At 38.3% G+C, this 14,607-nt stretch overlaps 1 protein-coding gene across 6 annotated transcripts in view; it reads left to right on the top strand.

Annotated features, from left to right (window-relative positions):
* Positions 1-14,607, top strand: part of LOC118192727 (uncharacterized) — a 305,586-nt gene that overhangs the window by 105,037 nt on the left and 185,942 nt on the right. For 5 of the 6 annotated variants that reach the window (XR_015040322.1, XR_015040321.1, XR_015040324.1 and 2 more), the window contains exon 3: positions 13,442-13,956. Coding sequence is in view for 2 of the 6 variants with exons in the window: in XM_085813519.1 (XP_085669645.1) it covers positions 13,533-13,956 (424 nt within the window). In the remaining 4 variants the exon portion in view is untranslated. Of the gene's footprint in view, positions 1-13,441; positions 13,957-14,607 lie in introns of those variants that run through there. The other variant, XM_085813520.1, reaches the window with a different exon arrangement.

Below are 14,607 nucleotides of genomic sequence, written 5' to 3'. Positions count from 1 at the left end.
TCGAAGCGCGCATGGTCTGGACGATGTAACCAAATCCTTCCAGGGCGGCGGCAGGCATTTCTGGATTCTGAGCCGCTTCTGCAGGCAGCACAGGTTCTTCTTGAAACTCGGCCATGGTTATTCTTCTTCGTTGGGCGCCACTATCAGGTTCAATGTTCCGTCTTACTTTCTTCGGGAACATGCAAGGACCTGACTCGGAACAGAGAGCTTACTAAAGCTATGTTCAATAACTGTGGGAAGTAGACAGGATACACAAGAAGGGTATACAAAACCCTTTATTTTTCTCTATTTACAATAACTTCCGCACTTCGGAATACAAAGACCCACTACTTGTGGTCTAAACGTTAAAATATAAAAATAAAACTAAACCCTAATTTGACTTTGAAATAATAAACGTGGAAAATTGGCCTTATATTAACAGGAAGCCGTATGTAGTACAGAGAACTGTGAACACTACAATACGTTTAAAGTTATCAAGAGGATTAAAACCTCTGGCCTGGAAGGCAACCAGCAACTGAGTAAAACTTCTAAGGTAAGCGGCCTGCTTCGACTAACTGCTTCCTCTCTCTCGCTTGGCAAAAAGCCACAACTTAAGTACTTGGCGTTCGCCAGACAAATTTTGCATAAATACGTTAACGCTTATAATTCTGGCCGGAAGTAGAAAATAAGAAGTAATAGTAAAGATTTAAAATAAAATAAACGTTAGTAAAACTTAAGATCCTTACACAGTGAACCGTCTCATTACGACAAACTACCCCTGTCAACCACTTCTTAAATTTACCCAGCATTCCTCATCAAATAACTAATTAGTAAACATAACTTCTCTAGGATGCCCACTATCATTGAAGATCAAAATCTTCAGGAATCACGTATAGCTAGCTTAGAGAAGGTTCATTGTACAAAAACAGCCAATATGCAAATCTTTTCATAAATGAAGCCACTATAGTTATTGAATATAATATACAGTATGCTTATAGTCAGAATTCATAACTTGAATAAATTTCTCGAACTATTCTAGCCTTCGAAAAATATTGTATTTATTACCTTAAATTTCTAAAACAATATTACATATTCGTCCAAATGAATCACTGGGACTCGGACTACATTTTCCCCTTAGCTTTCTTTCAGCACAGGATTCTGAATATGTTTTAATGATTTTGGTAATGTTTGTCTTCCTTAAGGCGCTCACAAAACGAGTTACCCTAAATGTTTCGTTCGCATAGTGGTCGTTTTCATCTTACTAACTGATTTGCTAGGGGATTTTGGGTTCATGGCTTATCATTGATGAAACAATAATAGTGAACAGCTTCAAGAAAATGGGGATATCTAATGCTCTTAATGCCATATTCCCACTTATTTTTATTAATTTTATCTTCCGAGAATTGAGAGGGAAAAATTAGGCGAATAATTTAATTTCCAAAGCACACAGTCACAGTAATAATATAACAAATGAAAAGTAATCATGTATAAACTACTACTATCACAATATTATTTCTTTACAAGAAACCTATAGATCAATAAGAATACACACAATTGCAACATCTAATAAGTTATCTCGTTTCTACTTCTTTATAATTTGAATTTCTCTCGATATCATTGTTGTTCTTGCAACTCCTTAGGCCTCAGATCATACATAAATAACTAGAGAAGGTGAATATGCAGCTGATATGGCAAAATTGCACAGTGAATGGCAGTTGGCATTTGCTTTCACTATCACAGATCATTTTTTACTTCCTTGTACGAAGTAAAAAGGAAGTATTGTAATCGCGAAAAGTTTCAAGCAGCATATTTCAACGCAAATATCCATTTTGACCGCTATCGAATGCAATTTAACGATGTTTTTGCGTGATATCTGTACATAAGGACAGAATAAAATATTCTTTTCCTTCAAAAAAATTATAAAACTGCTTTAAAATTAATTCTGAAGAGAATTTTTCGTGGCGTCTGTACGAACGTATCTCGCATAACTCAAAAACGAGAAGCCTCAGAACGTTGAAATTTTGTATATAGGACTGCTATAACATGTAGATTTGTACCTCGTATTTTGGTTGCAATCGGCCGCACCAAACGTATATAAATATATTTATATATATATCCACTCTGTTACCCGGCTCAGTGATCTCAGTTTCTTTACTCTTATATGTTGGTAAATTGTATATTTTTTGCTTTAAAAATGATTGAATTATGTTGTTTTTATCATCCGGTTAAGGAATTTGTGCCTTTAGTAAATCTGTGTGCAATATTTTTAGAATTATCAGCAATTTTAAAGTTGTTTAATTGCCGCTAAGCCTTTTTTAATGGCGGCCATAGATGTTTACGTTTGAAACAGGAGACTAGTGAATTTGTTGCCAGCCTAGAGAAACTTAGCTTCGCAACAACAAACATAACGCCTTCATTTATTATTTAAATCATGCTTAATCCTTTCTGGAATTTTTTCGTGGAAATAAGCGTTTAAGATTGACTTCGTAATTTTTAATATAGATATTTTGAGTTTTTATGTATTTTTGCCTTCTCGCGAAGTGAGAACTGAATTAATTAAATGAGAAATACTCAATCATCTGTGAAAAACTGTTTCTTTTTTGTTTTGTGTGCTTAATTTCTTTTATACATCATTCTAGCTTTATTATAGTATTCGAATAGAGCATGTGGCAACGATTAGATAATTCTATTCTTTAAATGATATAAATTTTGTGCATTATGAGTTATAATATGGACGAAATATATATGTTAACTGTTGTATAATTATTGGATTATATAACAGTTAACTTAGTTTCCGTTTTAAAATTATTACATAAGTAAACTGTTATATAATTATTAATACTGTTAAGGGAATCTAGCGCCAGAGTGTCGCTATGGTAAACAAATACTAGAGTGAATTTTAAAGAATGCATTTATTCTATTGTGTTTATGCGCTGTCGGCGAAGTAGATTTAATTAAATCCATTAAGTTTAAATGAAATGTAAGAAAAAATGCGTATAATTTAATATTCCAATACAAGGAAGTCATGTGGTGTACACATCAGATTTTTTATTATGCTGACATAATATTCAACTGTTAGAAGAGAAAGATTCAACATGGCCTTTAGTGTGCAAAAGTTTGCCTTTGTTAGTATGACGAAAACAATCATTATGTCGATAAATCCATTTTAAAATCTTGGGATCTTCATTTTCTGAATGCATTAAAAAGGGGAAAATTCTGCAAATATTTTTTTAATTTTCAAAATCTGGTTCTAAAGCTGGGTGGGGTGCAAAATGCAACGCAATACGGTAATTCTGAAGATCATTGCTCGTGGTAGTACAAACGGAACGGTAATGACTTGTATGCTGTAGAAGACGACACAAACTGCTGTTCCAGATGCATTAAATGCTTTGAGGTCTAGGGAGTAGCAGTGAACAATAATAAGAGTGATATTCAAGGTGTAGGGAAGTAGGAATGAAAATTATTATTATCAGATACTGAAATGTTAATGTTACTAAGCATTCTTATTGGAATGTAGGTCTCTTTTAAATAATAATATGATAGTTACCAGTAGTTCATTCATGGATATTTTTGATTGGTTATCTTACTGTAATCACATCCTTCAAAATTAAATTGATTGCTTAATCTCCGACTTGACTTTCATACTATAATATTAGTAAAAAGGAAGAAAAAAGTCTGCATGCAAGTAAACATAACTCCTCTTTCTCTCTCTCTCCATATATATAGGCATGTATCTTCGTGTGCAACTAAGCAAAACAAATGTGACTTTTTCTTCTTTAAAAAAAATTGTGTTAATAAATATTGTCGCGTAGATGAGGGGATCCTACTAATGAACAGGCAAGTACAAGTCTAAACTCAAGACTTTTTGCTAACTAAAACTGAATGAAGGAAGAGCTACTTATATACAGCTGGTGAACATGCTGAAACATTGCATGCTTGGAATGTTCTGGAAGAATAAGAAGGAAATTTACATAAATAAAATAACATTAACAGCAAGGATATTTACATAAAAACCAATTATCGGGCATCTTGCCGTTGATGGGTTTCGAACCCGGTACTTTCAGGTTTCGAGTCCTGCGCCTTCTCCGCTAAGCTATGAGGAGCTCGGTTGAAAAGAGCGATTTTCGCTACATTATCCCCTTCTTAGGAAAAAGCAGCGTCCCGCTGCGTTCTGGTCTGGCTTCTTGTAACAGGTCTCCTGGAAATATTGGGCTTTCTCTCATCGTCTAGTTGTACTTTCGGATCAAGATAGGGCTTCAACCTCAACACGTGAACGATGTCTTTTGAATTCCGTCGTTTCTTATTTTGTTCCATACTTTTTACTTCGTACGTCACGTCAGAGAGCTGTCGTGTTATTCGATACGGTCCAAAGTAACGTCTTAGAAGCTTTTCGGATAACCCAACCTTTCGTACTGGAGTGAAGACCCAGACAAAGTCTCCGATGTTGTAGCTGACAGGTCGATGTCTCTTGTCGTATCGGCGCTTGTCTGTGGTTTGCGCTTTAAGAATATGGAGTTTTGCAAGCTGTCTAGCTTCTTCAGCTCTAGTGATCAGATGTTGCGCATAACTATCTTCGGGATCTTCGATACTGTATGGGAAAATTACATCGAGAGGAGTCTGGATATCTCTGCCATAAATGAGAAAGAATGGGCTGAATCCCGTTGTGTCTTGTTTGCCTGAATTATAGGCATAGGTTACAAATGGTAGAATAGTATCCCAATTTTTCTGTTCAACGTCTACGTACATGGACAACATATCTGCCAATGTTTTATTGAATCTTTCAGTTAAGCCATTGGTCTGAGGGTGGTAAGCAGTCGTCAGCAGATGAGACGTCTTGCATAGATGAATTCTTTCTTTAACAACATTGGATAGGAAGTTGCGTCCTAGGTCACTTATCATTTCTTTGGGGGCACCATGCTTCAGTACAATTTGTTCAACTATAAACTAGGCAATTTCAGTGCCCTCAGCTGTCGGTATTGCCTTTGTGACTGCAAATCTGGTAAGGTAATCTGTGCAAACTATAATCCACCGGTTCCCATTTCGAGTAACAGGAAAGCGTCCAAATAAATCTATTCCAATTTTTGTAAACGGTGTGTCAGGAGGTTTTATCGGATGAAGCTGTCCTGGTGGACGTTGCGGCGGTGACTTCCGTCTTTGGCATTCTCGGCAGTGTGATACATACCGCCGTGTGCTTCCATATAGCCCTGGCCAATGGTACTTCCTCCTTATTTGGTCGTACGTTTTGGCAAATCCGAGATGGCCAGCGGTTGGAGCATCATGAAGACTTCTTAGAACCTCGCTACGAAGTTGCTTTGGTACCACCAAGAGCCACTGCCCTCCCATAGGGTCACAGCTTGTTTTGTACAGTATACCATATTTTATTTGATAATTTTGATATGCGTCACCTCTCTTGAGAGTTGTAATGATGGATTTTAATCGTTTGTCCTTCTGCTGCTCTTTTCCGTAATCTATGATTGCTGCAAAGAAAGGATGTCTTCATTGTTCTCAATTATTGGTTCTATAAGAGGCTTCCTCGATAGTGAATCTGCATCGGAGTGCTTCCGACCGCTCTTGTAGACGATATTTATGTCGTACTCCTGCAACCTGAGAGCCCACCGTGCAAGTCTTCCGGATGGATCCTTAACATTGGCCAGCCAACATAAAGAGTGGTGATCTGTGACTACCGTGAAGAGTTTTCCGTAGAGGTATGGCCTGAATTTACTAATTGCCCAGATGACGGCAAGGCATTCTTTTTCGGTGGTGGAATAATTCCTTTCAGCTGCACTAAGGGACCTGGATGCATAGGCTATTGGTCTTTCTTTGCCATCCTGGATCTGAACCAGTACTGCACCGATACCAGAGCCGCTAGCGTCAGAATGTATCCTGGTTTCTGCGTCTGGAATAAAATGTCCCAAAACAGTGCCACTGGTCAGCAGCCTTTTGAGCGTTGCGAAAGATTCAATCTGTAACGCGTTCCAAGAAAATTTGGCATCTTTCTTCAACAAGTCCTGTAGGGGCTTTGCGATATCTGCGAAATTTTGGATAAATCGTCGGTAGTAGGAACACAAGCCCAGAAAACTTCGGACATCGGCGATATTTTTCGGAATAGGGAACTTTGCTACAGCCTCTACCTTTTGTGGATCGGGATATATCCCATGTTGATCGACTAAGTGTCCCAGTATAGTCAGTTTCTTTTTGCCGAATGAACATTTCTTGGAATTTAGCGTCAGTCCTGCTCTTTGGATACATTTCAATATTTCCCTCAAACGCTTTTGATGTTCTTCGAAATTAGGTGCGTACACGATTATGTCGTCGAGGTAGCAAAGACAAATATTCCATTTGAGACCTCTTAGTACCGTGTCCGTCATCCGTTCAAATGTGGCTGGAGCATTGCATAATCCGAACGGCATGACTTTAAATTCATAGAGACCATCTGGAGTCACAAAAGCTGTCTTTTCTCTGTCTTTATCATCAACATCTATTTGCCAGTAGCCTGACTTCAGATCCATCATAGAGAAAAGTTTTGCACCAGCCAGGCAGTCCAAAGCATCATCGATGCGAGGTAACGGATAGACGTCCTTTTTAGTTACCTTGTTCAATTTTCTGTAATCGACACAAAAACGCCATTCACCATTTTTCTTCTTCACCATTTTTCTTCTTCACAAGCACGACTGGAGATGACCATGGACTATCTGATGGTTGTATCACATCTTCTTTTAGCATTCGTTGCACTTCGTCTGCAATCACACGCCTCTCAGTGGCTGACACACGGTATGGCCTTTGTTTGATTGGTGCACTGTCACTTGTATCAATCTTGTGCTTCACCGAATTGCATCGGGATTTTTTCGCAATACTGTTAAAGTCAAAAATGTCATTAAATTCATCTAGTAGACTCAATAGCTCGTCTTCCTCAGCATTGGTCAAATCAGTATCAAAAATCTCTTTTAAGTTTTCTTGAGATAACCTTTTCCTGGACTCCCTTGGAACCTGCTGGAGCCTGATCACTGAGGGAGCAAATAGCGTCGCTTTTTATGGTCGTTAAATAGCCGACATTCATCCCTTTCGGTATCAGTTGGGTTCGTCGAGAACAATTAGTTACCCATAATTTACCACAACCATCCTCTATAGTGACAATTGAGGCAGGTATCGATAGTTCTTTTTCGCACATAAGAACTCTATTTCCAACAATCATAGCTTCATCTGCTTCCCGTAGCTCTGAATTCAAGGCACATATTTGCTTTGCGGTGTTTGCTTCAATTACATAATATGTTCCACAAAATATGTTCGAGAATAAACATACTCATGAAACACAAACACTAAGCTTTAATGGACTGTAGCTTTATTTCTTTTAACTTCTGTTTGGATGGACACTCTTGCCATCGCATAGATGCACCCCTCAGCACGCAATCAAGCACACTAATAATGGCCGCTAGCTAACCACGTTGTCGTTTTCTCCCATCGTGGTTGCCAGATTACTTCTGCCTTAACATACCGCCCGGGTTGGACATTTGTTACATAGTTAACAATGACCAAAATTAAACAGTTTTAAATCACCATATAGTCCAAATCATATATCAGAAAATTTAAATTGATACACATGAACAAAAGCAATAAACATAATTAACCACAGAACATGAAATGCACAACATCTAAATTAAAATACAATGCATATATATAACAATTTTTTTGAACTCAGGAAATATACATGAAATTATGTAACATCTACTGGTAGTACAGCTAATTTGGTTATTGGTCTTTTTAAAAAACCTGACTTGGTTCTTACAATACAAACTCTAACCTTTTTATCCTCACCATAAATTACCTCTTCTATTTTACCCAGTAACCAAGTCGAAGTGGGCATGTTGTCTTCCTTTACTAAAACTATAGTGCCCTTTTTAACGTTATCCGTAGAGAAATACCACTTAAATCGTTGCTGTAAATGACTGATGTAATCATTTTGCCATCTTTTCCACAAATATTGCGTTACTTTAGTAGTGCGCTGACAGCGCTTTAAAGAACTATCAGAAAAATCAGTTAAATCAGGCTCTGTTATTGATGTTAAAGGTCCCCCGACTAGAAAGTGTGCGGGCGTAAGAGCTTCTAAATCATTGGTGTCATTTGACAAAGGGGATATTGGACGTGAATTTAAAATTCCTTCAATCTGGTTCAAAATTGTAAGAAACTCCTCAAATGTAAAAATCAATCTCCCAACTGCACGCTTAGGATAAAACTTAAACGACTTAACACCTGCCTCCCAGATACCTCCAAAGTGAGGAGCCCTGAGAGGGATAAACTTCCAATGAATTCTTTCAGATGTCAGATATTTGGTTAAGAATTCATCAGGGTATTTCAACAAATTATAGAGTCGCTTCAATTCATTGCTAGCCCCAACAAAATTTCAAGCGTTATCGCTAAATAAGGTTGCGTATTTACCCCTTCTAGAAATAATTCGCTTCAAAGCAGCAATAAATGATTCTGTAAACAAATTTGAAACGATCTCGAAGTGGACTGCACGAGTCAAGAGGCAAACAAAAATTGCAACATAAATCTTGTGCACTACGCTCTTCTTCTGAGTTGTATACTTTATACCAAAAGGACCACAAAAGTCAACACCAGTATGGTTAAAGGGAAAGGATGGATTCAGTCTCTCTAATGGTAAATTTCCCCTCTTTTGATCCAGCAATACTGGTTTTACTTTGGCACACATAACACATTCTCTTACTATTTTTCTAGCAAGATTACGCCCACTTATCGGCCAAAATTTTTGTCTAACACTATGCAAGAGCGCTTGTGCTCCAGTATGAAAGTTTCGAATATGGTAGTGTAACATAATTAAATGAGTCAGTTTATGATTTTTTGGCAGGACAGCAGGGTGCTTTGTGTTAAAGAGTAAGTTAGCTTCCTGCAGTCTACCACCTACTCTAATAACTTGAGATTCATCTAAAAAGGGACATAAAAATTTTAACTGACTATTTTTACATACTTCCCTTCTCTTACTTAAGCGGTTGCGGCAAACAAGGAGAGCTGTGACTTATTTAAATATTCAATGTTTGGAAGGATTTCTGCAAGTGTAAGTTCTTGATTTCCACAATCGATAACGGCATCGGTGGCACGGAAAAAATTCCATCCAAGTATCATTTGATGACTACATTCAGGAAACACAAGGAATTCAAACGGCTTTTTAGTCCCATTCAAATCAACTTTCAATACACAGCGTCCCGAGGCAGCTACAGTTTTACCACAGGCAGTTTTCAATACAGGTCCATTCTCAGCAAACATAGGAGCATTTAGCTGTCGACGTAACTGTTCAGATATGACAGAATAATCGGCACCCGAGTCAACAAGGGCTTTCACACACTGTCCGTTCACGGTGATAAAAGTGTTATTCTTTTCCAACTTGGCTGTGGTGTACGTCGGAGGATTTTCTTCAACTGCGGCCTCACCTCCTGTAGTCGCTTGAGCTAGTTTTCCTCATTGGTTCGGCGTGGGGAACGGCTGGACCGGCGTACTAGTGACTGCGATTGTCGGCGGTTGAGAGAGCGTCGCGGATAAGGTGAACTGCTCCTTACTCGGGAAGAACTAGGTTGTGCATATTCGTCGTCGAAGCTGTATGTAGATTCAGTATCCCTGTCCCGTCGAGGGTTGGACGTCTTTGCGGCTCTTGCATTTTCAAATATCTGGCGTCTTTCCCTACAGTACCTCAGAACATGTCCTGGGCGTCCGCAATGAAAACAGAGAGGTACATTATCGTCAGTCCTCCACAGATCTATCCTACGTTGTGGAGCAGTTCTCTGGCTGGCTTCACGTCTTGGTTGCGACCTAACTGGAAGTGAACATTGGGTAGTGTTTTTGCTTCTCCCTGCTCCTGTGAGCGGTGCCAGCGCCTCTATAACCTCTTCGCGGACCACAGATGCTATGTCATTCGGTGCTACGGGTTCTATTTCCGTGTAGCCCTGAACTTGCGTAAGGACCTTCAGAAGCTCTTCTCTGACGATGGTGCGCACTATAGACTTTAGTTCACTGGCGTCCGCATCGGCCGAGACCGCGGAGACATTAGGCAGCCTCTGGAATCGTGATCAGGCGATACGTCTTCGTCGAAGGCTTTCTATGTGACGGCAGCGTTTCACGAAGGCATCGACGCTGTCATAGTCCTGGGACGACAGGACCTGGTACAAATCTTCAGCAATACCTTTCAAGAGGTGGGCCACTTTTTCGTCGTCAGACATAGATGGGTTTACTTTCCGGCAGAGAGCGAGAACATCTTGAATGTATGCTTCAGACGTCTCATCGATTTGCTGAGCACGTGTCAGTAGTACTCGTTCAGCTTGGCGCTTTGCATCAGCTGCTCGGAAAAAGGTGTTCTTAAGAGCAGTCTTGAAAACAGCCCAACTGGTAAATGTATCTTCATTATTATCGAACCACTTTCGAGCGGTTCCGCCAAGGTAAAAAATGACGTTCGCCAGACACATTTGATCATCCCAGTGGTTATAGTTGGCGATTCGATCAAAGTCCTTGAGCCATCTATTAGTGTCTTCTTGGCTATCCCCGCTGAATATACACGGGCTTCTGGGTAGTTGGTACGTCAGGATCGGTATTGGTGCGATATTACTTGAAGCAGAACTGGCTGCTGGAGAATTCTGCTCGGATTCCTTCTCATCCATCATCTTTCTCGATCTTTTACGCGAATCGTGTAAGAGCCCAAACTCAGGAGGAAGTCCTCGAATCCGCAGGCTTCGGCGTAACACTGCCGTAGTAACTGAGAAATATCCGGCGCCTCCACCAAACTGTCGCGTAGATGAGGGGATCCTACTAATGAACAGGCAAGTACAAGTCTAAACTCGAGACTTTTTATTAACTAGAACTGAATGAAGAGCTACTTATATACAGCTGGTGAACATGCTGAAACATTCCAGACTTGGAATGTTCTGGAAGAATAAGAAGGAAATTTACATAAATAAGATAACATTAACAACAAGGATATTTACATAAAAACCAATTATCGGGCATCTTGCCGTTGATGGGTTTCGAAACCGGTACTTTCAGGTTTCGAGTCCTGCGCCTTCTCCGCTAAGCTATGAGGAGCTCGGTTGAAAAGAGCGATTTTCGCTACAATATAATGAGAATTAAGTTTATTTTAAAGACTTATGAAATATACATGATCAAAATAAATTAGAAAATTATAAATTACGTGTTTAAGTTGCAATAATTCAGTTCTAATAATTAATACTAACAAAACCAAACATCATATTCCCGTTCTGCAAAGTATAAAAATTCTTCTGCAAAGTATAAAAATTCTTCTGCAAAACTGCAAAAATTACCTATACTTTGACTTATTTGATAACTTTCAAATTCACTCTTTGTTTTTGATTTTAAAAAATTTCACTGGCGTAATTTCATTCACTTCTGTATGCATTAATAGATGCAGAAGGTTTTTGTACCTTACATAATTTTAAACCTTGTGTAACCTTACGTAATTAATAAAAAATCAAAACATAGATCAGAAACTGCATAAAATTTAATTAATAATTACTATTAGTGTCACACGAAATGCTATGAAATTAATCAATAACATAAGAATGAGATAAAATGTATAGAATTAATATTCCACATGTGTGAGTTTGGAAGTTTTACGTTGGAAACTTTTCTTTAAATTAATTATTTTTAAAAATGGCCTTCCGTAATTAGAACATGTGTGTATTGTGATTTTTTCCGCCTACTCATCATGATCATGCACATTCACATGCACCTCTCTAGCAACGCCTCTCCTGGTCTTTGAGCTTATCTGAGTTTTTCGCTGCTTGTGATGTTTTGAATCACACCCTTCTTTTTCCAAGTCCGAAAATCCTCCTACCGCGTCTTGTATGTGCACTTTCATGCGTCCCTGCGGCATAACTATCATAATGTCGCGTATTCACTGCGATACTCCGGCATAAGATGCATTGATTGATTGATTGAATTTGGAGAGTGGGAATTGAAGGACCGCGAATTTCGAAAACTGTTTTGCTTATTCAGTGCACTATGGCTTTGTGCATTGTAATGATGATACAATTAGTTTTCGTTCTTGCACAGGCGAATGATTGTATGATTACGTCTTCTTTCAATCGCCTCAGAACTTCCCGGGAAACACTTCATAGGAGTTTCGTTCTAGATGGTTCATCATCGGAGCACTCTGGTCGCACATAAGCAAACTGTACGGTGCTGGAACAGCCGCTTGAAGACCTTTTAAAGCAGTACTATTAAGTCCACTCATAATGATGATGCCATATTGCTGGAAGTTTACATTCTGCTTTTCATATGCCAGCAAAACATGCTAAAACCCAGCTGGCAGGAAATGTTTCAGTTGTCCTACGGCAGAATGCACAACAAACCAATTCTTCCAAAATGTTTCGTTTAAGTTATGATGTTGTAAGATTCTCTACTGTCTATCTTAAGTTACACTTAAATGTGAAGAATCTTAAGAACTCGTAAGCGAATAATCGCTTGAGTTCGTGAGACAGTAATTAAAAGTTTGAAAGGGTTAAAAGATACTTTATTATTCAAATAAGATTTAACAGAACTCCGTCTTGGAGTTTTACAATAAAGCTGACACTCGGGCTTGAATTTAGGAATCTAAGAGTTAAAACTTAACTAATCTTAACTGAAAAGATATAGCCGAAGCTATCAAGATTTTAACGGAGTTGGCCCCTTATTGACTGCGAAGCTATTAAGGGCCTAAAGTACGGCCGAGCGTAATAATTAATAGCTTAAGAGAGAAGAGAGCCTTAAAAGGCGGACGCGTGCTAGCCAGAATCTCTGGTTCTCTCTAAGACAGTAGAACTTCGGTTAAATACCGCTCTTCCTCAATTTGCATTCGAACATGACTCTAAAACTGCGTTCTGACCAGAAGTGGTAAGTTCAAATTAAGAAGCGATATGAAAAGGAAGTTTAACTCAAAATTAAAAGATTTGGGAACCTTGGGGTCTTTATGTTGAGGTGGTTATTATATTGTCTCGAGATTCGAAATTGTGCATAACATTTATTATTAGGATCTGCAACGTTGTTCCGGTAGAATGCATTCAGGCCGAAACGATGAGCATGGTAGACAGGAATACATTAAAAACTTTTAGCAAACCAATCATGATGTATGCGCTGACATGCGGACATAAATGCGTACAGCTATTTTAAAGTGAATGGGGATTAGGTTTATTCAAATAAGTTTTCAAACCGTAGACCTTGTTATTTTGTTTCGCAGCAAGTTGAATAAAATATTGAAAAAAGAAATTGAACTGTCTATACTTGTAAGTTCGTCTACAAAAGCAAATTTAATAAATCAATCAAAATGTACATAAATGATACTGAAGTATTTAGTTGCAAATATGTACATATTGAAGCATTTTGTTTCAAATGTTTCTGTAAAATTACTTTTTTTCGTATTCTTTTTTTTTTTTTTTCTTTAAACGTATATTTGAAATATTACTTTCAGAAAACTGGGAGGAACAACTATTCCTACTTGGCAGAAGAATTTTGGAAATAATTTGCTTTGGCAAGAGAAACCTGAAATTTAATGACTTGTTATGGAAAAGCTGGAGTTCCAAGTCCAGGAGCAAGATGAGAAAGAAGTAGTCTCTGTTTCTCCTGATTCGGGCGTCAGTCTGTGCGAGTCTGATGACAGCGGCAAAGAACAGGAATGCTCCTTAAGTGCGAAAGGTTCGACTGAAACGCAGAGCAAACTGTGTGATGTCAGGTCTTCCCCTGAAGCAAAATGTTATTCTCCGAATACACTAGATCCATTCTTCTACAAATATGGAGGTTCAGATAATAGAAAACTGACATTACTCAAATCTTTGAGTCAAGATAGTGAATATTCTTTAGATAGCTCCCTCTTCGATGCCGAAGAATTTCTGCAAGAACTCGGATTTGCGGGAACCAGCGATCCCACGATTCCAGAAAGATTTCTACCTTCCCTTTTACAGCGTCTTTCCCAGTTCCCAGAATCAGGTAACATTAATGTTATTAATTTTAATTCAATAGTGGTATTTAAATTTGCGGAGTGACGGTCGTAATGTAACGTTCTGTGACTGATGACTTTTTGAAATTTAAATTAGCTGATAATTTGTTAGATTTATTCATATCTGTCTTCGTTATAGTTGAAGGTTAAGTATTGTGTGTGCTTAATAGTTCATAGAAGGAGATTATATGATATAGCAGAATGTACCGCATTTCCTCGTGTATTGTGCCCACCCCAGCTTTTGACCGCTAGATTCTAATTTTTTTTTATATTCGCACATAGTTTTCCCTTTCTTCTGCTGTACACAGATTATCCCTCTAAAGGTAGTTTATCGTCAAATTATGTTCCCTTATTTTTTTATTCAGTGTATTGAATTTGTATTAGTTTCCATTCACTTTACCTTGCATTTATTATTTGAAACGTATTTTGTTCAGATTCCTTCACTAATCTACCCGGACATGGCAGGTTTTCTCACACGTAAGAAACTTTCGAAACAAGTGATTTCACCTTACTCCTATTATTTACGTTCCAGTTCATTGTTTATCTTACCTACAGCTGACGTGTTTGATCTTTCGAAATTCGGGTGTTTCGTATGCCTTTCTCTTCTCCATTGTTCCTTCGATGTTCTTGAGAATTGTAGT

The sequence above is a fragment of the Stegodyphus dumicola genome, chromosome 3, assembly GCF_044657685.1.
Source record: "Stegodyphus dumicola isolate Sdum_Otavi_A_Nest chromosome 3, ASM4465768v1".
In the NCBI taxonomy this organism is placed as follows: domain Eukaryota; kingdom Metazoa; phylum Arthropoda; class Arachnida; order Araneae; family Eresidae; genus Stegodyphus; species Stegodyphus dumicola.
This window is presented reverse-complemented; position numbering and strand designations above follow the sequence as displayed.